The sequence below is a fragment of the Bubalus bubalis genome, chromosome 12 (assembly GCF_019923935.1).
Source record: "Bubalus bubalis isolate 160015118507 breed Murrah chromosome 12, NDDB_SH_1, whole genome shotgun sequence".
NCBI classification, from domain to species: Eukaryota; Metazoa; Chordata; class Mammalia; order Artiodactyla; family Bovidae; genus Bubalus; species Bubalus bubalis.
In genome coordinates, this window is record NC_059168.1 from 103,909,416 (window position 1) to 103,934,100 (window position 24,685).

Below are 24,685 nucleotides of genomic sequence, written 5' to 3' on the forward strand. Positions count from 1 at the left end.
ATGCAGGTCCCCAGCCCCAGCGTGCGCGAGGCGGCCTCCATGTACGGCACCGCGGTGGCCGTCTTCCTGGTCATCCTCGTGGCTGCGCTGCAGGGCTCGGCCCCCGCCGAGAGCCCCTTCCCCTTCCACATCCCCCTGGACCCCGAGGGGACCCTGGAGCTGTCCTGGAACGTCAGCTACGCGCAGGAGACCGTCTACTTCCAGCTCCTGGTGCGGGAGCTCAAGGCTGGTGTCCTGTTCGGGATGTCGGACCGAGGGGAGCTGGAGAATGCTGATCTGGTGGTGCTCTGGACTGACAGGGACGGCGCCTACTTCGGGGTGAGTCCTCCCCGACCCCAGCGCCCCCGATCCTGCCCTTCTCTGCACTCGCCCTCCCGAACCTGGCAAAGGAAGTCTCCCTCTCGCCTCTCTGGTCCCCTGTATCTGAGCATCCCTGTGTCCCAAGCTTGGGCGTCTCAGATGCCGACGTGAGGTCAAGATGCGAAACAGGTAGCTTCCCTGACTGCCCGGCACACCCAAGGAGCGCAGCCCAAGACGGGGGACACGCTCACCACATAAAGCACAGCCTCTCCACACCTCCCTGTCACCCTCAGGAGGGCGGCCCCCACCCCCCCACCTGCACAAACGGTGTGTGGAGCTCACACGCACCCAAGCGAGGGGCCCAGCCTGCGCCGCCTGGGAGCTGGTGCTTGCACACGTGGGTGACCTGTGCACCCGGCCTGGAAGGAACCATCCGCACTGAGGCGCACACCTCACTCCACACCCCAAATTCACCCTCAATTCTTGCTGGAAAGGGTGGAGGAGCAGGGAGATTGCCCTTCAGAGGAGAGGGGCTTGCGGGGCCCTGGACAGACTGCAGAGGGCCCCCCTGCGTGGGGAGAGCCCAGCCATCCTGCCCTAAGCACCGCCCCAGCTTCCTCTACCCCCGCCTCCCCGGGGGGCCAAATCTGCTCTCTCAGGGACACAGACCCAGGAGGGCTAACACGCTCCTGCAAGTCAGCAGGCACTTGATCTGTGGGCAGAGGGGCTCTTACTTCCTGAAGAGTGGGAATCCGGCTGGACTGGCTAGCCAGGCTCAGGAGGGGCCTCCCAGCCTCGTGTTGCCCATCTGCAGAGTGGGTACAATTCTGCCTCTCCACTTTCTCTGGATAAGGGGGTTCACACGAGCTGACACCCTTCGCTGATCTTTCTGGAACCCCAGGGGTGCTCCGTCCAACCCCCACCACAGCTCTGCAGGCAGGAAGGAGCTTTGCCCGTTTTCCGGGGAGGCGGGAGCCTGGGCGAGCCTGACCACCAGCCGGATGGGATGGGGGCCACTGGCTCTGGGCCTCCCCGCCTCCCCCACACGAGGCAGCTCAGTGGCTCTGGGTCACGGCCCAGGAAGACCGGGGCAGCACGGCTCCAAGCCGGTCCCAGAGGAGCAGCGAGCCCCGGGCCCAGCTTCCCCGGCTGCCAAGAGAGCTGGGGTGACTTTCGCATCCTCCCGCACAGGCAAGATTAATTTGCACAACAAATTCCTATGCAAACAAATGTCAGGCTTGTTTTTCCTCCTCTAGCAATATGTTCAACAAATACATTCTAGATTTCCAGCTGAAGGCTCACAGGCTAAGTTTCTGCTTCCGTTTGAACTGAGTCCTGCGGATCCCCAGCGTCCCCCGGCAGGAGCTTCGTCACGGCGCTTTTCTCCAGGGGGAAGATTTGGCAAAATCTTTCGTGGGTTTCTTTTTCTTTTTTTCCTCAAGGAAATGAAGAAAATGTGCCGCCGCCCTGAATGCAGGGTTTGAAAGCATTCTGAGGCCGAATAGCTCTGGCCCGCGTTGCTCCTCACCTGCTGGTCGGGGCAGGGCCTCCCTCGCAGCCACCTGGCCCAGGGGCTGTCTTTGGTGCCCTGGCCTGGAGCCCCTGGGTGGCCGGGCCTTAGAGCTGGGTGCCAGGGGGCAGCTGGGGATAGGGGAGGGGAGGGGCTGGCCAGAGCCACCGCCCTTGAACATCCTGGGGACCGGCAGTGGGGCTGTGTGCTCCGGGGCCTCAGTTTACCTTCTCCAGGCAAAGCTGGGACTCGAGTGAGGTGCACAGGTGCAGGGCTTCTCTCTCTCGGGGCCTTTGAGCATGGGCTGGTGCCCACACCCCACTGCCAGCATCTCTCCCCTCATTCTCCACGTCTCCCCTCTCCAAGGCTCCATGTACTGTCAGGCCGCTGTCCCCCAGACCAAGAGGGATTCTTTGTCCAGGACCCCACGTTCCCAGTCGTGGCATCTCCTGAGTAATACAGGTTCTGGGTCCCACCCAGAGGTCTGGGAACCTGCATGGCCGACCAGCGCCGGCTGGCATTTGAGGTCACCTGTCAAGGCCAGGCACCCCAGGGCGGGGTGTGTCCAGGGACTGTGCTGTGGGTGACCACCCGCCCCCTCGGCCTGGCCGCTTGGGCTCCAAGCCTGACCTTGTCTCTGCAGGATGCCTGGAGTGACCAGAAGGGGCAGGTCCACCTGGACTCCCAGCAGGATTACCAGCTTCTGCGGGCACAGAGGACTCCAGAAGGCCTGTACCTGCTCTTCAAGAGGCCTTTTGGCACCTGTGACCCCAACGACTACCTCATCGAGGTGGGTGGCGGCCCGCTTGCCGTGGGCGGGGTGGGGCCGTCTTAACGTCCTGGGGCAGCATCCCGGGCCCCTCACCCGCAGAGAGAGGGGCTCCCAGGGGCAGCTGGGCAGGGACAAGGCAGCTTGGGAGAAGCCAGCTCTGCTCTCAGCCTCTGATGCTTTGAATAAGCAGCTCTTGGTTGACACTTAGCTGACATGTTTCTAGACGTGGGTCTCGCCCCGAAGCCTTCTAATGGAGCCTTGAGTGACCTTGCCCTGGACTCGCTCTCTCCTTTGGGTCCAGCATCTTCAGTGGAATTCTGGAGAAGACTCTCCAGGAGACGTTGGTCCCCCCACCCGGCCCTGGTTGGCCAATGGGCTGTGAGGCTCAGGGCAAGCCCCCGCCTCCACTGGGCCTCAGTTTACCTGCCTGCAAAGGGAGAAAGGGACCTACAAGTAAGGCTCAACCTGCTCCGTCCAGGAATTCACGGCCACAGCGGATCCGAGACCCTTAGGGAAAAACAGCCCAGTTTTCTCTTGAAGACAAAATCCACCTAACTTTTCAGTGCACGTCGACACCCATGGTCTTGCGTTATCTTTGCAGCATGATGGGGGAGGACGTGCCAGGGGACCCATGGCACGCTGGGGACAGAGCGGGGCCAGGATAAGTCCTGAAACAGACAGGTGGTGTTCCGGGGGCTCCGGACAGCGCCAGTCCTTCCTGTCTCAGTGTAGGAAGAATCCAGCCTGGGGCAGAGGGATCGAGAAGAAGGGGTTCATGAGAACAGGACGCTTGGGAGGCAAGAGAGTGCTGCAACCCGAGAACTTAGTGGGCCACAGTTTTATAACCAAAGGAGAAGTGGGATGGGGAGAAGACCCTCTCTGTCTTTCTTGAGTAGACATCACGCTTCCGTCGTCAGCTCCTCCTCCCGGTCGGGCAGGGGAGTTTCCCTGTCCCTACATGGTCAAGCCAGGTCCACAAAGCACTGCTCTTCCTGTGTGCAGAGGGCATGCCCTAACTCACGGAGCTCACTGGCAGGGCTGAGGGCCTCGTGCCACCGTTGTTTTCTTACTTGGAGGGGGCGCGTCTCTTGCTTCTTCTGTATGGTTTTGTTGCTTGGTTCTGAGGTTAAGCAAACGCTTCTTGAGTAATCATTAACATTCAGGGGTCTCCCGTACTTTTTCCTACTTAGAATCCGCTAGTGGGATTAACTATTTAATCACCTGCTTTGTCCCTGTCACTTCCAGAAGGTCACCCGAGTCCTCAACCCTCCTGCTTGCTTACCCATGGAGGAGGCAAGGGCGGGCAGAGCACCCTCTCCCCGAACTTTGCAGGGTGTCTGATGCCCACGTGTGCTCAGCTCAGAGCTTCTAGTCTGGTGCGGGGCAACCTCCGGCCTGGAGCTCTGAGACACCTGTGCAGAGAACAGCCCTGTTCCCAGGGACCTGGGGGAGGCAGAGGGACCCGGGGGAGGCAGAGGGATCCAGGGTCCCAGATGAGCCAGCCTCGTTCACAGCGACCCAGCAATGGTTAGTTGAACCGGACACTAAGCAAATGTAGATTGAGGGCATTTGGGAAGACAAAAGGTATTAATGCATGGGCTCTGGGCGTGGGTGGCCTTGGATTTAATCCCAGCCCAGTTCACACAGAGCCTGAAGGTTCCGTCCTTCACAGAGATGAGAACCAAGCATGTCACAGTGGGGAGGGACCCGGCAGCCTCCCGCTCACCAGGAGCTGGGCTTGGGGCTATGAGTGACGAGGCCCCATCTTGCCTGCAGGACGGCACCGTCCACCTGGTGTACGGACTCCTGGAGGAGCCGCTCCGGTCGCTGGAGGCCATCAACATGTCCGGCTTGCGCACGGGGCTGCAGAGGGTGCAGCTGCTGAAGCCCAGCATCCTGCAGCCGGCCCTGCCCACAGACACACGCACCATGGAGATCCGCGCCCCTGACGTCCTCATCCCTGGCCAGCAGACCACGTACTGGTGCTACGTGACCGAGCTCCCAGACGGCTTCCCCCGGCACCACATCGTCATGGTACGCGGGCCCCGGCGTGTCCACTCCTGGAGAGCTGTCCAGGGTCCAGCCCCACGCATGCTCTGACCCCCATTGCCCTGCTCGCTCCACCCCCCCAGAGCTGCTGCACCCCGGCTTCCAGCCTGGACCAACCAATGTCTTGATTTCTGCATCTTCCCCTGGGATGGGAATGGCTGTCTATCTGTCTGTCTGTCTGTCAGGCCACCCTCCCCCTGGAAATAACAGCTCAGCTCAGAGCTCAGTTGCTCTGAACATGCACCCGGAGACACAACAAGAATGACAATACCTGCTGAATTACTCTTTGTCTGGCTCCAGGGGAAGGGAAAGTGGTTTACCCACTCCATCCTCCCAGCACCACACACACAGCCCTACAGACCATCATCCTTATTTCCAGTCGAGGGTGTATGGCCCAGAGAGGCTGTGTGAGCCCCCAACTTACACAGCAGGACGCGACGGGACAGACTCACAGCTGCACCTGCCCCCTAGGCTTAGGCTTCGCCTCGAGCAATCTCCGTGTCTCCAGCCCCTGCTGCTTTCTCGCAAGGACTGCTGACTTCCTGTCCCCCCCAACCAAGAAATGACTTGCCCGGGACCCCTTCCCTCTGCTTCAGCTCTCACCATGACCTTCTGGCAGATCCTGACTGGTTCCCGGGTGGTGGGTTAGCTCCCAAAACCCTGGACTCGAGGCTCCCCAGAAACCACCGGGTGCAGCCCTCCCATTTTACAGATGGGCAAGCAGAGGCCCACTCGGGAGGGGGGCTTCAGTGGGGGTGAGCGTGTGGGGGCGGGGTCTCAGCGGGCGCCCACCCCACAGTACGAGCCGATCGTCACCGAGGGCAACGAGGCGCTGGTGCACCACATGGAGGTCTTCCAGTGCGCCGCCGAGTTCGAGACCATCCCCCACTTCAGCGGGCCCTGCGACTCCAAGATGAAGCCGCAGCGGCTCAACTTCTGCCGACACGTGCTGGCCGCCTGGGCCCTGGGCGCCAAGGTGCGTGCCCCTCCCGCGTCTCCCCGGGGTGCCCCCTCTCCCCACTGCCTCTACGCCGCTGGAGTCCCATGGCTCTTTGGAGCCACAGATGCCTCCTCCAGCCCCTGTTCCTTCCCTCATGGGCATCATTCTCGCTCCCCGTCAAGTTCCGCTGGATTTGGAGGGGACTGTGCACAGGGTGGTCCCGGGGCCACCCTGGCTGCGTCCAGGGTCTTCCAGCAGCTTCCTCCAGCAGCTCAGCGGTGGGCTTGGGCGGTGGGCTCGCCTGGGGTTAAGAGCTCTCTGCACCCCCTGACCTCAAGTCTAACAGGAGCACTGTGTGGGCTGGTAATGAGCTGCCCATCAGCGGGGGAGCGTCGTTCTAATCTGGCTGCCCCACCAACCCTCGCCCCCACCCTTTCAGCTCAGGCTCCGGCATGGGGGTGGATTTGCCCTGACCCCCCCAGGGCCTCCCCTGGTGCCTGCCCCGTCTGTCTTCTGGGCTGAGCCCTCCCTTTGCCCCCCGCAGGCCTTTTACTACCCAGAGGAAGCGGGCCTGGCCTTCGGGGGGCCCGGCTCCTCCAGATTTCTCCGCCTGGAAGTTCACTACCACAACCCGCTGGTGATAACAGGTAGGGTTGTCCGAGACGCGCTGCCCTTCTTACTTGCCTCTGACCTGCCCTCGGGAGCCCATGGACTTGCCGTGTCCCAGGGGGGTAGCCGGGCTGGCAGGACTCAGCCTGCGTCCTCTCCCCCGAGTCCAGCCTGCCTGTCGCCTGACCCACTGTGGCCTGTGGCCCTCTCAGCCTCCTCTCTGCCCGTCTCCTGTGGCTGCGGTGGGCTCTTAAAGGCGCACACCCACACAGGAGGGGCCCAGCACCTCACCCCTCCCCCTCCACAAACACCAGCTGCTGCTGCCCTGCCACTGCCCCGGGAACCACCTGGGAAGGCAGCTTGAGGTTTCTTGTGTGCCCATTTTGCAGATGAGGAAATTGAGGCCAGGGTAGGACACAGCTCACCCCTCCCCACAGCGTTTCCTTGCTAGCACCTGCAGAGAAGACGGCTAGTATCAGGGTGTGCCGACCAAAGGGGACACAGACAGTGGAGAGAGGGTGTCAGCTGGAGGGGATTGCATACACCGTATCCCCTGGAAGTCTAACTTCTGTGAGGCTGCTAAGACCCAGAGACGCCCCCTACCCCTGAGCACGAGGGGTGCTTCCCATCTTCTTCCGTCCCCAGAACAGCATGGGCTGGGACAAGGCACCTGGCTGGATAGCAGAAAGCAGGGCCCTCCAAGCCAACATCATCCCTGCCCCAGAACCCAGCCTCCGATGGCTTGACCACGAGGAGGCACGGCCCCAGACTGTCTCCAGGGGCAAGGGGCATGCCTGGCTCAACAGGGGCATTTCTGGCCATGGACCTCCCTCCTGCTTCTCTCGATGGAGCAAATGTGTGCCTGGAGTGTGTGTGTGACAACGGGGCTTTGTTTCCACGTGTTCTGAGTCAGGGCAGCAAACAGGTCCTGCTTGCCTGGCTCTCCTCTGAGTGGCCCTCGGCGACGGCGCCTGGAAAGGCATCTGGGATTGATTGGAGATGTCTGCCCTGGGTGCTGGAGGGGTGGCCTCCGTCTGCCTCCTACTGTTGAGTCCATGCTCAGCAGACAGAAACCCACGAGACCCCCCGTGTGGGAAGCAGTGTGATCTTGTTCCCCGATCGACCACAGCAGACCTCAGGTCCAGGAAGGTGCAAAGGCTTCTCAGAAGGGAGACGCAAGCAGGGGGCCAGGAGGTATGAAAGGAGGAGTCTCGGTGGTCCGGGCAGCATGGTGGCGGCTTGGAGGACAAGGAGCCTTTTCACGAGGGAAGCCGACACGTGCTGCGTTCCAGATGGAGGGACAGGCTGTGCCTAGACATGGAGGTGGGCAAGGCCAGCATGTTCCAGAAAACATAGGTGGTCTGGCCTGGCTGCAGCATAGGGGCTGGGAAAGTGAGGTGGGGGCCAGAGAGCAGGACGGCTGGGTCGCTCTGCACCCGAAGGTGGGCACAGGGTCAGTCTTTAGGAGGGTGATGCCAGCTGATACTACCCCAGAAACTGAGAGGGTTTTCCTCCCTGTTTTACTGGCGTCTTCCGCCATATATAGCCACACAGGCTTCTTCTCACTCACTTTTTTTTAAATGACGTTTCATTTGTGTAATGAAGGGTAGAAATGGTCTGATAAGAACCTGAGCTCCAGGCTGGGCCCAGCCCGTCTCTCCCTGGTGGTGTGACCAGGCGTGGGGCACCCTCCCCCTGCCCGTGCTCACTCACTCGCTCAGCCGCTCTGGGGCTGTGAAGGCTTGGGACACAGCGCTCCCAACGGGGTGCAGGCTCCGGGGGTGAGCTTGACTGGTAGCCGCCAGCGATTTCTTCCTGGCCGCATAATTAATACCTTCTGCCACCGCTAGAATTATCTGCTGCACGCACAGAGAGGACCATAAGTCAGCTTGGGCCTTAGTGTGGTATGGGATTTATGGCTCATTTAAAACCTGAAAGCAAATGGATTTTCGAAAACTCCTTAAGCGTCAAGGAAGTCTGTCCTTTCCTGATTATCTGCTTGTATTTATGGATCCTTTGCCAAATATAAGGACGCTCCTGTCGCTTTGCAAAATCTGGAGATGGATCTCTTTTCTATAAATATCAAAATTCCACAATTATTTCATTATTTAATCCCTGTCTGAATTTTAACCAATTGCATCTCCCTTTTTATTATTATCCTCTGATGTAATCAGCCCAGAGACACAGAGGCTGAGTTTGGACACTGCGGTGGTGGTGGTGGGGGGTGGTGGCTGGTGCAAGGGGGCTGGAGGCAGAGGGGGTGTTCTTGGTTCCACCTCAGAGCAGCTGAGCAGGGAGACAGCCCAGCACCAAAGTCGCCGTGGGCTGCATTCCAGCTCGGCTACTTCCCAGCCCTGCAGTTCTTGAGCAGGGACTTTAGCTCAGGCTCTGCGCCTCAGTTTCCCCATCTATAACGTGGGACGATGATTCTTTGGTTCCATGGGCTCTCTGCCCGGCTCCCAGCTCTCCTGCATATCCTGAGGGGGTGAGCCATGTTCAGCCTCCACTCCTCCCCCGTGGGACCAGACCTGAACTGCTCAGGGCCTCGCTGAGCAATTCCAGGCAGGGAGAGGGCAGGGAGGAGTCGCTAGAGGCCTGTGGGTGCCAGCATCCCCGGACCTCCGGCCATCAGCTGCACATGACCACTGGGAGGCTGCCCAGGAAGTTTTTGGACTCGCCAATTAGCTGATGGCAAGAAGAGCCGGCAGGTGTGGCTGGACCGTGATGGGCAGAAGCGATGATTCTTCTTTGGATGAGGCCTTTGACTTCGAGCCCAGAGAGGGACAGCAACTTGCCAGAGATCACACAGCACACTTGAGCAAACGGAGCCCAGGACGGTGTGTGAGCCAGGGGGAGCTCCAGGACCTCTCCCCAGGAGCCCACGCTCCTTCTCAGGTTTCTCCTGGGACGTCCTCCCAGGAGATGCAAGCCCTGGGTCAACCCTGCAGGACAGGAATCAACGAGGGAGCCCCAGAAGGACGTGCCTTAAATACTTCCTGCTGACTTCACCACGCAAACCCGCGCTCACCTGCTCAGGGGCGGAGGCTCCTCTGTAAGACTGGCCGTGCCCTCCTCTCCATCCAAACTGAGCAGTTCGTGCTGTGGGTGGATTCCAGCTCAGGGACCTGTGAACTCACGGGAAGAGCATCAAGGCGCCTGCCCAGCCCTCGGAGGGACTGGCCAGCTTCCCAAGCCCACGGCAGGCGTCTCGCCCTGCCCGGTTTAACAGCACCATTTTCGGTTTTTGTTTGCTGCCTTAGTTAAGTCTTCCCAGAGCACTTGCCTCGTTTTCGCAGAAACAATAGCTCTTTCTCTCCCTATGGGAACCGCGCGGGGTGTGTGAATTTGTCTTCCAGTAACCATGGCGTCTGCCTGCAGTAAAGGGTGTGGGGACAAAGGCAGGGGCAGCAGGCGCGGGTGCCCGGCGCCTCCTGGCTGAGGGCGGTGGGGGGTCATGTGCGGGGCTGGGGGCCAGGGCCTCCGCTCACCTCCGTCCCTCCTCCCCCCAGGCCGGCGCGACTCCTCGGGCATCCGCCTGTACTACACGGCCGCGCTGCGGCGCTTCGACGCGGGCATCATGGAGCTGGGCCTGGCGTACACGCCTGTGATGGCCATCCCCCCGCAGGAGACGGCCTTCGTCCTCACCGGCTACTGCACAGACAAGTGCACCCAGCTGGTGAGTGGCACCGCCCGCTTCTCCTGCTGAGGCCCGAGGGTGGGCACCAAGGCCAGCAGCTGTGACCTCGCTCCCCCGACCCTGCAGCTTCTGCAGCCTCCCCAGCCCCCTGACCCCAAGGAGCCTTCCTGTGGCTGCGTGTTCTGCATCGCCCTCTCCAGCAAGAACTGTGGGCCCCCATTTGGTGGTGGGGCTGGTGGTAAAGAACCCGCTGGCCAACGCAGGAAACGTAAGAGACTTGGGTTCAATCCCTGGATCAGGAAGATCCCCTGGAGGAAGGCATGGCAACCCACTCCAGTACTTTGCCTGGAGAATCCCATGGACAGAGGAGCCCGGCAGGCTACAGTCCAAAGGGTCACAAAGAGTTGGACACGACTGAAGCAACTTAGCATGCACGCATTCAGTCCACATCCCAGCCAGCACTGAAAATACGAGTTCAGCCATGAGTGAGACAGGCACGCGTTCACCGTGGAAAAACGCAGCTAACCACCAAGGCCCCCTCAGCGCAGTGTCCTCTCCTCTGCCCTGGCTGCCAGTTCTTGGATCTTTTGTTTCCTTCTAGATGTTTTCCCTGCTTGTTGCTACAAGCCCGTTCACTTGCATGCTTCAAAACAAATTGAATAGTTCGTCCGTGACTTGCCCTTTAACCGATGAGCAGCACGGATGAAGTGGGAACTTCATCACCTGAGACCAGCCAGGCGCCCAGGGCAGAGCACACGAGGGAGCACTGGTCCCCGGGGCTGCGAGGGGCAGGTGGGCACAGGTAACATCAGTCTCCTGAGCAGAGGGAGGGCCTGAGCTTCCGGAGGAGTGAAAGGGGCTCCCCAGATTCTGGGTGCTCCGTGCCCCCTGCCTCCCCCAGTTCTGGCTGGGGCTGACCTGTCCCCTCATCACCAGCATCCAGGCTGCCTTAACTTCCCACTGATGGGAAGAAGCCCTCCAGGGAATTTATGTGCACTCAGGAGACGTGTGCCGGGTGGATTCTAGAGGCGCAGCTGCCATGCACGGGGATGTGAGCTTTCATTGGGATGACTCTGGTAAAACGGCCCCCAGAAAGCCCACTCGGAGCTTTCCTCCCCCACAGTACTGGGGTGTGCCCTGTGCCCCAGACTTACCCAACCACCGTGTTATCAGTGTCTTAGCGTGTCAATCATTGGGAGAAAAACATCCCTGCTGTTCCATTTGAATTCCCCTATTTATAGAAGTAGGCTTCCCTGGTAGCTCAGCTGGTAAAGAATCTGCCTGCAATGCAGGAGACCCTGGTTTGATTTCTGGGTCAAGAAGTTTCCCTGGAGAAGGGTTAGGCTACCCACTCCAGTATTCTTGGGCTTCCCTGGTGGCTCAGACGGTAAAGAATCCGCCTGCAATGCGGGAGACCTGGGTTGGGTCCCTGAGTTGGGAAGATACCCTGGAGGAGGGAAAGGCCACCCACTCCAGTATTCTTGCCTGGAGAATCCCATGGACAGAGGAGCCTGGAGGGCTACAGTCCATGGGGTGGCAAAGACTCAGATACGACTGGGCGACGGACCTCAGGACACATTTATAGACGCTGAGGACCTGGGCACCGACCTCTAGGCCATCTGCCCTCCTTTTCTGTGAATATCTGCTCGTAACTTTGTCCAGTGTTCCCGGTGGGCTGTCTGTCTTACTCTGGTGGTTTCTATTTGGCGGAGGTTACTTCTCAGTCTGTTGTGAATGCTGCGAACACCCTGCCGCGCGTGGCCCCTTCGCTGCCACAGAGCCAGGTGAGGGTTAGCATATCCACCCAACAGATGAGGAGCGTGGGGCCCGCGGGGGCCACGGAGCCTGCCTGTATGGAGCGAGACGTCAGGCGCGGCCTGCTCTGCGGTGAGGTTTAGAGTGGATTTGTCTTCCCATGAGTGGATCCCCTGGGATTTGTCCTTCGGCGGGGGGCTCCTCGAAGCCTTAGGCAAGCAAAGTGCCCTTGAGACAGAGCTGGTGGGCTGCGTGGACCTCGTCAGCGTCCACGGCGGATCAACTCCGTCTGAGATGAGGCTGAGAAACTGTAACCACAGCCGCGTCTGACCGCGTCCCGCGTCCCCAGAACACGGTGACTCCTGGCCGTATGAAGGGCCCGGGCCTGCGGCTGCACACTCCCCCGCGAGGAGGGGCCCGGCCAGTCCCTGCCCTGTGCCGGCAGGACCCGGGTCGTGTTGACCCGCTGACCTTGAGCACACCTCTTGCCAGCCTGGAAACAAGGGCCTGCCTGCCTCCTCTCCGCAGAGTCTCTAAGTACTTAACAGCACAAAACAAAAAGAGCTGTGTTCTTGTTCCCCTTCCAATAGTACGTTCTTTGGGAAAATCGCATTTCTGTGGACGCTCGTGGAAGGGCTTCTGGAAGAGTGGGGGTCTCGTCTCCGTTGGCAGACCCCCAAGGGGCACAGCTTCCGCATTCGGAAGTCTGTCCTGGTCTAGACATCCCGGCTGAAGACAAGCCCAGAAGAAGCACCGTGTTTTCAACCATAGGCCCCAAATAGCAATCCCCCTGCACCTTTCACACATCTGAATTCTGGGGACCAGAGGGGAGAGACTCATGGTCCCACCCATCGGCAGGGGCTCCCAGTTGTCACACACGTGGCCATAAGGTCTCCCAGCCCTCCATCACTGCAAGGGCCAGAGGGTGCCCCTAATGACCAAGGGCAGGGGCGGTGGCTGGCACAGAGCAAGCTGGAGGCACGGAGGGGGAGTCAGGTGACCTTCAGAGGTGCAGCAACCTGTGGTCACTCGGTGATGGAGCTGCCAACCGTGTGGACGGCACGGCGGTGCGAGGTCAGGGAGATGATGTGTGGTGGAGAATCGCTCGACGAATTAGGATGCTTTCCGTCTAAACCGCGTGAGCGTCACGTCGGGGGAATGTCTGGGACGTCGTCTTCTGCCCTGGGGTGATGTGAGGGCTGGCCCGTCTCCCTGGTGCTGCCCGGCCACGGCTGGGACGGCCAGCGCCTCGCCCGACTGGGGAGGAGGAAGGGCCAGGGCCGCCCAGGTGCAAGGCCGCCCGTGGGCTGGGGGCTGCGGCGGCCATGTGCCAGGCCCTGACCCTGCCTCGCCCTGCAGGCCCTGCCCGCCTCGGGGATTCACATCTTCGCCTCTCAGCTCCACACGCACCTGACGGGCCGGAAGGTGGTCACGGTGCTGGCCAGGGACGGCCGGGAGACAGAGATCGTGAACAGGGACAACCACTACAGCCCGCACTTCCAGGTGGGGACCCCCACCCCACCCGCCCCCGCCCCGCCAGGCCCGCCAGGGCACGGCCGGGGCCCCGTTTGACCTTCTCTTCCCCGACACCACACCCCAATCCTGTGCTCCTTCTCTTGGGCCAGGCCCACACACTGGAGGAGCCCACCCAGCCAGTCGCATCCTGTCAGGGGCTTGATGTAGGGAGGGACTCCGGTGGTGGACTCTGGCATGCAGCCAACTGGGGGGTTTGGGGGACCCGGGCAGCTTGACGGTGACCTCCATCTTAGATGACCACCTTCTAGTCCTAATGGCCTCCCGGCCGGAGGCCTCACTTAGCCATCCTGGCACCCCCCAGAAGGTCGTGGGGCAGCGGGGGAGAGGGGGCACTGCGTCTGCAGGACTCTGAAGTCTCGCCTCTTCCTTGCCCTCCCCGCCCTCTGCTCTGCCCACCCCAGGAGATCCGCATGTTGAAGAAGGTCGTGTCTGTCCACCCGGTGAGTGCCTGGTTTGGGGCAGGAGACCGAGGTGCGGGGAGGGCAGGAAGGATGGAGAGGGCAGAGGCTGTGGAAGGCCTTCCAGAACCAGCTCTGAGACTCCCCAGGGCTGCACAGGGGGCCCTTGGAGGGGCAAGGACCAGAGGGCACTCGGGGCCACAGGCCTCCTCCCGCCTGATCAGAGGACCACAGACCTGAGAGCTTCAAGGAGAGATGAGGGCCTGGGGCTCACTGGTGGGTCGCTGACCATGCAGCAGGGCACTCCTGAGCAGGGTGGGGGCTCACCCAAACGCAGGCTGTGACATCCGACCAGCCCCATGCAGCCACCAGCTGGCCTGTGGCCCCAGTAAGAAGGGGCCAGAGAAGTCGACTGGTCATCACTCCCTGGGGACACTCCAGGGTGGTCCTCAAGTGTGGGGACCCCGGGGGGCCACTGTCGTGTTCCTCAGGGGGACCGACCACTGTGGTCACTCGTGGGTCCAGCCCGGGGCACCTGGACCCCAGGCGGGCAGGCACTGAGGGCGTCTGTCGCCTCGGCCCTCCAGGGAGACATGCTCATCACCTCTTGCACGTACAACACGGAAGACAGGAGGCTGGCCACCGTGGTGAGTCACCCCCACGTCCCGCCCCCTGCCGCAGAGCACAGGCACCAGTCTCAGCTCCGCTGGAACGCAGGGCGGGGGTGCCCCTCGCTCATTCAGCCAGTAAAGCAGGGGCTCTCACGCGGTGGGCCCTGGGCCAGCGTTAACATCCCCTCTTCAGTTCAGTTCAGTCGTGTCCGACTCTTTGCGACCCCATGGACCGCAGCATGCCAGGCCTCCCTGTCCATTACCAACTCCCGGAGCTTACTCAAACTCATGTCCATCGAGCCGGTGATGCCATCCAACCATCTCATCCTCTGTTGTCCCCTTCTCCTCCTCCTGCCCTCAAACATCCCCTGGGTACCCGATAAACACATAAACTCATCAGTTCCTCCCCAGGCTGGGTGGTGACTCCCGGCGATGTCTGCTTTAACGAGCTACCCGGGTTATTTTAATGGCTGCCCTAGTCGGAGAGCCAAGGCCAGAGACATGTGTCAGCTACTGGAGCCCGCGCTGGGGAGAGGCTGGGGGCGTGAGGGGGCTCCCTGCCCCCAGGGAAACAGGCCAGCCACATGTGACTCCTGAGACCGGCAGAGGTGGGATAAAGCTGAGGATGCGGAGGAGGCGTCGCTCCCTGAGCTGCACGTGCCGGCTGACTGCTGTGCTGTCTGTCTCTCTGGCAAAGGCTGAGGACTCCAGGAGGGCAGGGCCTCTGCCCACTCAGAACACGATCTGGCCTTGTGCGATGAGTGGGTGCATGCGTGCGTGCGTGAAAGCACTGAACACCCAGAGAGGCTGGATGGCGGCGTCTGGGGTGACGCTGACGTGCCAGTGCTGACGGGCATCCTCTCCATCCTGCAGGGGGGCTTCGGGATCCTGGAGGAGATGTGCGTCAACTACGTGCACTACTACCCCCAGACGCAGCTGGAGCTCTGCAAGAGCGCCGTGGACCCTGGCTTCCTGCAGAAGTACTTCCACCTTGTGAACAGGTGATGGCTCCATGGGGCGTGCCCGCTGTGCCTTCCATCCTGGGCACGGCAGGGGAATCCCGGCCCTGAACACTCCCCCCAACCCCAAACCCTCCAGGCCCTGGGCGAAAGCAGGGAGCCCAGGAGCAAGGTGAGCAGGAACTGGCAATCAGGCCCCCACCCACCTTGAGGTGCTGGTGTCAGGCATCCCCAATGGATCTCCATTCTTGCTTCCTATCGAGTCTGGACTTGGCCCAAGGAGCCCCTCACCCAGCCCTGGAGCAGCCGTTCCCACCTGAGCCAAGATGGCACAAGAGATGAAGCCTATTAGTCATCAGGGCGGGAGGCAGGGCCAGGGCAGTGTGCTAGAAGGGCTGCTCTGGGGACCCCACCCCTCTGCAGAGACGCATCACGGGTGCCTTGCTGGGCTCCCCTCCGCTCCCCCAAACCCCTTTCTGGGCGGCTCCTTCTCGCACCAGGTTCAACAGTGAGGAAGTCTGCACCTGCCCCCAGGCGTCTGTCCCCGAGCAGTTTGCCTCCGTGCCCTGGAACTCCTTCAACCGCGAGGTGCTCAAGGCCCTGTACGGCTTCGCGCCCATCTCCATGCACTGCAACAAGTCCTCGGCCGTCCGCTTCCAGGTGTGCCGCTGTGCGCATGAGTGCGTGTCTGCGTGTGTGTGCGTGCGTGTGTGTGGCTTGTCCGCTTCCAGGTGTGCCGCCGTGTGCGTGCATGCACATGCGTGCGTGTGCGTGCGTGCGCGCCTGCCATGCGCATGTGTGTGCGTGCGTGCATGTGCGTGCATGCGTGCATGTCTGTGTGTGCGTGTGCATCTGTGTGTGCGTGTGTGCCTGCCGTGCACATGCGTGTGCTTATGTGTGGCTTGTCCACTTCCAGGTGTGGCTGCCCATGTGTGTGCACGTGTGCATGCGTGTGTGGCTGCCCGTGTGTGCATGTGTGTGCGTGTGTGCGCGCGCATGCATGTGTGTGGTTTGTGCACTTCCAGGTGTGGCTGCCTGTGTGTGCGTGTGTGTGCATGTGTGTGCGTGCGTGTGCATGCACGTGCGCACATGTGTGTGCGCACACATGCGTGTGGTTTGTCCGCTGCCAGCTGTGCTGCCGTGTGCGTGCATACACGTGTGTGTGCGTGTGTGTGCACGTGTCTGTGTGTGTGTGCGCATGTGCGTGTGGTTTGTCCGCTGCCAGGTGTGGCTGCCCATGTTGGGGGGAGGGTGCATGCGGCTGGGGCCGGCCGGCTGCCCTTGGCCACACAGTCGCCCCTTCCGGACACCCAGCAGCAAGTTCTGCCCACCACTGTGCCCCAGAACCCCTAGAGGACTCCAGTGGGTGACAGGCCTCCTCCCCCAAGGAGCTGGCAAGAAGCACTCACACAAAACAAAGATCAGGTGGTGAGAGATGGCCCAGACAGACAGACAGCCGACCACCTACGGAGGGTGCTGACCACTGCCCCCGAAGGTGCCGCCCTCTCTGGCACACCGGCACATCACGGGACTAACCTCAGTGGTGTGAGTGGGGCATCCGCAGCCTCCCCCGGAGCCTAACAACACAGCGCTCAGGGGGTGGGGGCGGTGAGAAGTCAGGGTCTGAAGCTGCAGGCTGGGTTCCCTCCTCATCCGGGACCCACTGGGATCTAAAGGCATCTCGCTCAGCCCCTGCAAGCTCCTGGCAGGGCCCAGGGCCTGGGCTGGGGCTGAGTTAGGTGGAGAAGGCTCCGCAGCCTGCAACTCTGTGAGGCAGCTTTCCTGGAAGCACTGGGAGCTGGACTAATCACTAATCGAACGTTCCCAGCCCCGAGGTGGGGGCCAACACTGGATCATCAAAGAGCAGTTTGGGGCTGACGTCTGACGTGGTTAAGTGTGGCGTTTGACGCAGCCGTGTGTATGAGTCAGCGGGTGGGGAGAGTGGCTGAACACTCAGGCTGCACCCAGGCCTTCTGACCGCTTCCCTGAAGGAAGTGAGGGGTGGCCAAGCAGGCAGATGGGGGCAGCCCTGGCTCCCAGGTGAGGACCCCCACGTAGCAATGAGCAGTTTGCTTTGGTTTGGGAGAAGGTGAGTTTAAGGGCAGGAACCCACAGGGTCACTGGGAGAAGTGCTGGGGGAGGTGGTCCCCACTTCGCCCCTCCAGCCTCCATTTACCTCCTCGTCCCTTCCTTGCAGGGCGAGTGGAATCGGCAGCCCCTGCCTGAGATCGTGTCCAGGTTGGAAGAGCCCACCCCTCACTGCCCGGCCAGCCAGGCTCAGAGCCCCGCTGGCCCCACCGTGCTCAACATCGGTGGGGGCAAAGGTTGAATGTGGGCGGTCTCCTCGCTCCCCTCACCATGCTGTCCCTGCGGGCTCACAGCAGCTCTGTGCACCCCCTACTCTGTGAAGACCCCCATGGAACAGCCCAGCACGGAGGGCTGGACCAAGCCACCACCTGAGACCAGGGTCCGGTCCAGCTTTCTCCCCCAGGGACCCCCTGCATGGCTGAGAGGGTCCCGTGACAACTCTCGCTGACCCACCGAGGCCCAGGTGGACCGGGACCCTTGCACACCCTTTGACACAGCATAAGGGTAACCCCTCTTGGAAGTCTAGAGTCCAGAGCCCCGAGAGCCCTGCCATCTCGCTGGGGCTGGGGGGTGCCCGTCTCCTGGGACACGAGCCACAACCGGACGCAGGCCAGACTCCCGAGAGCTGTCCCGGCCCCGCGTCCCCAGCGCCCGCGGAGGGTGATCGGTGTTGCGTGTGATGGGTACAAGCGGTGTTGCACTTAAACGTGTCCCTGCAGACCGGCTCGTGTGTCGCAGTGGGCGTCTTCTCTGCCGACGGGGGCAGGACAAACCACTTAGCTAGTTAGAGACTCGCCTGGGAAATGGCTCCATTGGAGGGTAAACAGATATTTTCGCCTACCTAAAGGGAAAGCCTAAGAACAGCTCTCACCACCACCAAAAGGATGCGATGGCAAGGATCCAGGCCAGGATCTGGGTGCCAGCTCCCTGGGAGATGGGGTCAATGGCCCAGGTCACTTCTCTCTGCGGTGGGACAGGTGGCTGACAGAGCAAGCAAGCCCTGGAACCAGACCTGCGCTAGAAGGCCGGCCCCGCCTCCCCGACCCTCGGTCTTCTCATCTGTGAGACGGGGCCAGTGTCGTGCAGGTTGCTGAGACGATAAGGCTCACGCCTGGGGCCAGCACCCGGTGGCAGCTGGTGCAGGGTGGTGCTGCCGGCCAGGCCCTGCCTCCCAGGTCATCTCCACCTTCCTTCCCTCTTAGCTGGCGCTCGTTTCAGGCCAAGTTCAGCTCTTTGATCGTTGCTGCCGAGAGAGACAGATTTAGCTCTGTTCAGCCAGTTCAGCAAAACTCTGTGCAGCTTCTAGGAGAGGGTGGGTGATGGATGGGCCTCTGGGCCCCCACTTACACCCCAACAGCCATCCGCTAAGCACCACTTCTCCTCCTGCCAGCACTTCATTACAGGCCAGGCGCTGCGCACCGCGTCTTGTAAATCACACTGCCCCTGCCATAAGTCAGGCCACGACGGCTGTGAGCTGCCAGGCCCGACAGAGGCTGCAGAGCGGCCAGCCCTCCGTCATCTTTAGAGCCTCGGGGGGCAGTGGGGCGAGAGGCCCCTCCCTGCAGGGAGGGCAGATGCGGCTCACCTAGCCGCTGGCCTTGACCGTCTGGTCCAGGAAGTCCCCTCCCTCTGAGGGGTCCCGTCAGCCCGGAGCTCTGGGGGAGGGCTTGGAGGTGGCCCCCAGCCTCACCCCTACCCAGCCCCTCCATCACTTTGTTCCCCAGACCCTGGGAGGCATCAGCGGCGCCCCGCCCCAGCCTCACCCACGGGAGAGCCCAGGTCTGCAGGAGAGAAAGTCACCCCCCGCCCCCAGGGTCCCTGGAGGATTAGTGGCAACCAGGAATCGCTCCCAGTTCCAGAACCTTCTGCCGCCCCCACTGACACACCCTCCCCTGCACTCACTGTTGCCCTCGGGCTGGTCGCTCTCTTCCTGGGGGGCAGCGTGTGGTTCGCCCCACGCACAGGCCCCTGCCGCCCCCTGCCCCGCCTGGGGCATCCCACCTGGGTCATCTGTAAGAACATGCACCCTGCTTCTGCATTAACTCGCCCACGAGCCCAGGACACACTGTCTTTCCTCCCACTGACAGACGGGGGAACTCAGATACCTAAAGCCAGGTGCCAGGGTCACCCAGCATGTGTGGGGGGGCCTGGAGGTGACCCTGGGCCTGTGTGACGGCAGAACCCATGCTCCCAGCCTCCAGCCTCCCCTGAAGACCCAGGCGGCACCCCCTGCGCCTCATGGGGACCAAGCCAGGCCAGCCAGGGAAACGTTTGCGGCCAGGGCTGCGCGCCCCTCAGCCAGGCCCCCCACGCACCGTCAGGCTTGCCCACCTTCTGCAGGACAGGAGCGATACGGGCCCAGCGGCCAGGGGTCCCGTTCCGCCCTCTGCTGAGTGGCTCTGGCCAACCTACTCTCCTTCCCTGGGCCTTCCTCTCCCTGTCCGCCCACGGAGAAGGCTCCCTGGGCTCCTGGGGGCGAGGGCTGCTAGGGTGCCAGGCCTGGAAAGCCAGGCTGAGGTGTGCCCGTGCAGGCTCTGTGTGGAGACAGCCTGGGAGGTGGGGGTGCCTGGCCTGAGCCGGCCCCAGGATGCCCCAGGGCCACACTGCCCACTGGCCATTAGGCTCATGTGGCTGTTGAAGCTTAATCGTAAATAAATTAAAGTGATGTAAAATAAAGCATCTGGGTTCTCGGTCACAGCAGCCACATTTCAAACGCTCCACAGCCACATGTGGCCAGGGCTCCGGCATGCATTGCTGGGATATCGGCCCGTCCATCAGCATGGAAAGTTCCATCGGGCTGCTCTGCACCAGGGTCAGGTCCCAGACTGATGGGGCAGGAGCTGCCTGCACCCCCACCTCCCAGCTCCCTCCCAGTGGGCCCAGTGGCCCTGATCTGGCTGTCACTGGGCAGAGCAACTGGGCCGGCAGGGCTGTGGGGCTTGTCCATGGAGGCATGTAGGGCAGGACCAGTCTCCCAAGCCAAGGGAGGTCCTTCCGGCCCCTGGTACGAGCACAAGAAATGCCCGACAGGCCTCCCAAAGCCTGAGGAGGGCCGGGCTCAGGACCCAAACCATCACAGGCTCTCTCCGTCCCTGCCCCCAACCCGCCCCAACCCTGTGATGCTGAAGGTGAAACAGCCCAGGCTTCCTGGGGGCTCCTGCTGCTCTGGGCTCCGCTGCAGAGGAAAACAAAGCTTCCAGTTACGGCAAAGAAGCCCCGTTCCGTTCCCCTCTGGCTCTTCCAAAATGCGCTGAAACCCGCCAACGGTCTCCCTGGGACACGCATGGTTCTATTTTCTCCCGTCTTTCCAGTCTCCCCCCTCCCCCACGCCCACCCAGCCTCACGCGTACATTCCACATTTCCCTGCTTTCTCAGGAGGTTCTTGGATGGAAGGCAGCCCGCCAGGTCCCGTGAATCCCTGGCCAGAGACTATGGTGTTTGTGGCAGACTCCTGATGGGGGGACTTTGGGAGCCTTCAGTGGAAGACGCTAGACCCGATCCTGGGGAGCCCTGCCCCGTTCTGACGTCACAGCCCAGGAGGCCTTTGTGTGGGGACCCTCACCCTCCATCCCCTCCCAGTCGGAGACCAAGGCTTTGCCCTGGGCTTCCATCCTGTCCCTTCTTCCTCTGGAGGCGAGAGGGCCCGACTGCTGGGAAAGGCCTGGGGGGCTCACGGGGCTAGAGGGGGAGCCCAGCGGGGGAGCCAAGGGGCAGCACCCGCAGCCCCAGGTCCCGCGTGCAGGGGCTAGTGTGTTGGCAGTAGGCTCCTAGGGCCATGAGGAGGGACGAAGGATAAAGCTGAGGGGGAGCAAAGGTGGGACCCAGCACCAGCCCACGCTGGGCTTTCTGAGGCCGCTCAGGATTGCCACGCGCCCCTGAGCTCTGGGAGCAGCCAGAAGGCCGCCTGGAAGACCATCCAGCGCCCCTGGAGGAAAGTGGACAGGCCCCCCCCGCCTACCCGACTCTCCTGCTGGCCCCTGTCCAGCAGCCTGAGCAGGCTGTTAGGGACCATGCGGGCCCCAGGTCCCTGAGCAGGCTGTTAGGGACCATGCGGGCCCCAGGTCCCTGAGCAGGCTGTTAGGGACCATGCGGGTCCCAGGTCCCTGCACCTAGCAGGGATGGTCTGCCGGCACCTGGCCTCTGGTCTCTACATGGCTGGCAAGGATGAGGTTCCAGCTTGCTCAATTCCTAGATGCCTCACACTCACGGGGCTGGCACAGGACCCACTGCCCTCCAGCCGTTAGGAGTGGTGGCAACGGCATTTGGCAAAGGAGAGGTGCTAGGGCCAGACTTGCATGCACCCAGCCCCATGGCCCTGCTCAGGGATGCCCCACTGGCCACACTGCCCACTCCTCCCCTCGGCCCACCAGATGCCCCACTGCCTCCTGCTCGAGCAGCCAGGCGAGGACCCTGGGAGGGGGAGCGTCTTGTTCGGGTCCCAGGGCTTCTGCCGGGCAGGCCCTCTCCAAGCTCACGCTGCATGACCCCAGGCCAGACGGCTCAGCACTCGCCTGTCCATCAGGGACGTGGGCAGGATGTGCTGGCCACCCTAGGCAAGCACTTCGTTCCTTGGCGTGGGGGTGAGCTGAACACTCGGGCCTGTTTGGGCTGGATGGCACCTCTGTGGGGTCCAGGAGGGTCCTCAGCAGGCAGAAGCTCCACCGGGGTGTCCCCAGACTGAGGCAGAGCAGTAACGCACCCTGCCCGCTGCCCCAAACCCCTTTGCAGACGGGGTGGAGGAAGCCCAGCCAGGCCGACACTGCCCGAGGCACACGGCGGGTCACGCCCACCCCAGGATCTTTGCATGTGACAGCTCACTGTCCATGTCACTCAAGTCTGGCCCTAGAGCCTCTCCTTTGCCAAATGCCGTTGCCACCACTCCTAACGGCTGGAGGGCAGTGGGTCCTGTGCCAGCCCCGGGAGTGTGAGGCATCTAGGAATTGAGCAAGCTGGCACCTCATCCTTGCCAGCCATGTAGAGACCAGAGGCCAGGTGCCGGCAGACCGGTGCAAACGTCCTTGCTGGGTGCAGGGACCTGGGACCTGCATGGTCCCTGACAGCCTGCTCAGGCTGCTGGACAGGGGCCACCAGGAGAGTTGGGTAGGCGGGGGTCTGTCCACTTTCCTCCAGAGGGCACGTCGCTGCCCTGAGTCCCTGCAAGAGGCTCAGAGCTCCCGGGATGGCTGGCCGCATGCGGGCTGAGTCTGAGGGTGGGGAGGGGGGGGGCCCTTCTCCTGTGTCCTGCTAACAGCCATGCTCAGACCAGCCTGTGCAGAGCTCCAGGTGGTGCTCAGAGCCATGGTGCTCATTCTGCCCAGAAAAACCTTCCAAAATTAAGGCAGCAGAGTGCTTCTGGATTAGTGTGAGGAAGGGCTGGCCTGAGGTCACCAGCTCCGAGGGGAGAGGGCGATACAGTCCAGCCCGAAGCGATGGGGAAGCTTGCTGGGGCTCAGACCTTCCCGAGTGGCTCTTTGGGGTGAAGTGGGTAAGTTGGGGGGGTGCGGCCCATGACCGCCTCTCTCACGTCGGTGGCCAGTACTGTTTCCAGAGGGGCCCAGGGTTATTTCTCCCCAGCAGAGGGACAAATACAGGCAGGGAAGGGAGCGTGAACACTTCTGTTTCTGCGCTCAGCCCCTGAGAGAGGAGTCGAGGTGGAACCTGGGCAGGACTGCCCCTCGGCTCGAGCCGCCCCCAGGGACAGCTGTGGAATGAACGCTGCACAGGCCCCGTCCGGGAGTCCGGGGCCAAACCACAGGGTCCAGGAAGCAGGCCTGCTCCCCACCCCCTCTTCTGGCTCTACAGGGTCCTCTCGGGGTCCCCCAGGCCCACCTATGGGCAAGGGCGCTGCAGGCGCTACTCCGCCCAAGGCTTGAGAAAGACAGGCCCCTGGCCCCCAGGCTGCGGTCTGACGAGGGGACCAGCTATCTCTCCAAAGGTCACCTGAAGCACAAACGTCTTCCCATGGCCTTGACTTTATTAGCCTGAGCCGTTTCAGCCCAGTCCACAGAGGGCGCTGAGTGGGATGGCACCTCTGAAACCAACCCCAGGCCCACCAGGACTTTCTGCACCCAGTCACCGCACGCCTTCTTGCCCGCGTCTCCTTGAGCCCCCTCCCCCGGGGGTTGTCTGGGTGCCCGGGCCAGGCGCCGGTCCCCGCAGGGAGGATGGGCAGTTCTGAAGGCCCTGGGATGGGGACAGCAGGGTCACCTCATCTCAGGCCCAGGGAGAGTGCCACCCCCAGGGACTGGAAGAGGGGGGGATGAGGCCTAGAGCTGAGTCAGACAGCAAGGACAGAGGCCCCCCGGGCAGGGGGGTCCTGACAGGTCCTCACCCGGCAGCACCCCTTTGTCTCTGACATGGTGAGCAAGGGGCCCCGGGGGAAACCAGGGCAGGAGAGGGAGCTTCTGCACCTTGTGTGTCGGGGGCCCAGCTGAGACCCTCCCAGCCCTGCTCCTGGAGCCAATTTCAGGGCTGGGAACTCTCTGGGGGCTTCCCCGTGTGAAGACAAGCAGAGCTCGCTTTCTGGATCCACCCTTCCTTCCTGGGACCTGGGAACAGACCATCCTGCCAACTCTGACCTCGGGACGGTGCCCGTCTGGCACGCCTGCTCTCCGCCGTCACTGCTGTGCCCGAGGCAGACAGCACCAATCAATCCCACACGGTCTCCCCTGCCAAACACACCCACAGCCCTCAAGGCCGCTACGGACAGCCTGCCCTTCAGGGACAGAGCACTGGGTGATGCTCTTTGCCGCCCGCTTTCACGAGGCCTTCTCGAGGGTTTCCTAAGCTCCTCTTCAGAAGCTCTCCAGGGCTACAGGCTGGTCCCTGAGCCCAAGGCACTGCGGGTGGCTTTTATGGGGGGGGTGGGGGTGGACTCGAGAGCCCCCTTCTGTCAGTGACCACAGAATGGGCCTTCTGGGTCCTCTTTCCACCCCCTCTGTCTGCATCTTTGGGGGCCATGGCAAGTAGCTCTCGACAAAGGGCAAGGGAGCCCACGTTCCAGCCAGGGTCTGGGTCCTGGCGTCCAGGGCGGCGCGGGTCCCTGGGAATGGGCAGCGTGGGTCCCTGGGAATGGGCAGCGTGGGCTGGGGAGGCTGGTCGCTGACTCTCGGACCAGCTGAGGCCCTGCCCGCGGCCGTCAGTAGACCCCCTTCACCCTCTTGTTGTCGGGGTCGAAGGGAGACTTGAGGTGGGCCTGGGCAGCGTGGGTCACCCCCATCCTCTCCAGGGCATAGTCCCCACTCTTCACGAAGTCCAGGGAGACCTGGTGGGCACAGAGGAGGGGCCGCGGTCACTCGGTGCCCTGTGGGAGCCGGGCTCACACAGCCTGACTCCCGGGACAGGGCCACCGTCTCACCCTCTCACGCCCCTACCTCCTCTGAGTCCAGGAACTGCCCTGAGCCCTGAGCATGTGGACTCCATGTCCCTGGGCTCCTGAGCTGGACCTGAGCCCCCAGGGTCTGGCGGAGCCGAGGTCTGGCACCAGGGAGAACCTCTCCTGCTGGGCAGCAAGCCCTGCCC

At 62.3% G+C, this 24,685-nt stretch overlaps 2 protein-coding genes across 15 annotated transcripts in view; one reads left to right on the top strand and one right to left on the bottom strand.

Moving 5' to 3' along the window:
• Positions 1–17,405, top strand: DBH (dopamine beta-hydroxylase). The gene is made up of 12 exons (XM_006062468.4): positions 1–318; positions 2,454–2,600; positions 4,359–4,616; positions 5,431–5,607; positions 6,116–6,218; positions 9,690–9,856; positions 12,932–13,075; positions 13,510–13,548; positions 14,094–14,153; positions 14,991–15,118; positions 15,577–15,736; positions 17,274–17,405. The coding sequence occupies exons 1-12, from the start codon at positions 1–3 to the stop codon at positions 17,403–17,405; spliced, it is 1,833 nt and encodes a 610-aa protein (XP_006062530.3).
• A 5,715-nt stretch (positions 17,406–23,120) lies between these two features.
• Positions 23,121–24,685, bottom strand: part of SARDH (sarcosine dehydrogenase) — a 63,274-nt gene continuing 61,709 nt past the window's right edge. For all 14 annotated transcript variants that reach the window (XM_006062462.3, XM_025262059.2, XM_025262058.2 and 11 more), the window contains one exon: positions 23,121–24,428. In XM_006062462.3, coding sequence (XP_006062524.1) covers positions 24,303–24,428 — 126 coding nt within the window. In that variant the 3' untranslated portion in view covers positions 23,121–24,302. The remainder of the gene's footprint in view (positions 24,429–24,685) is intronic.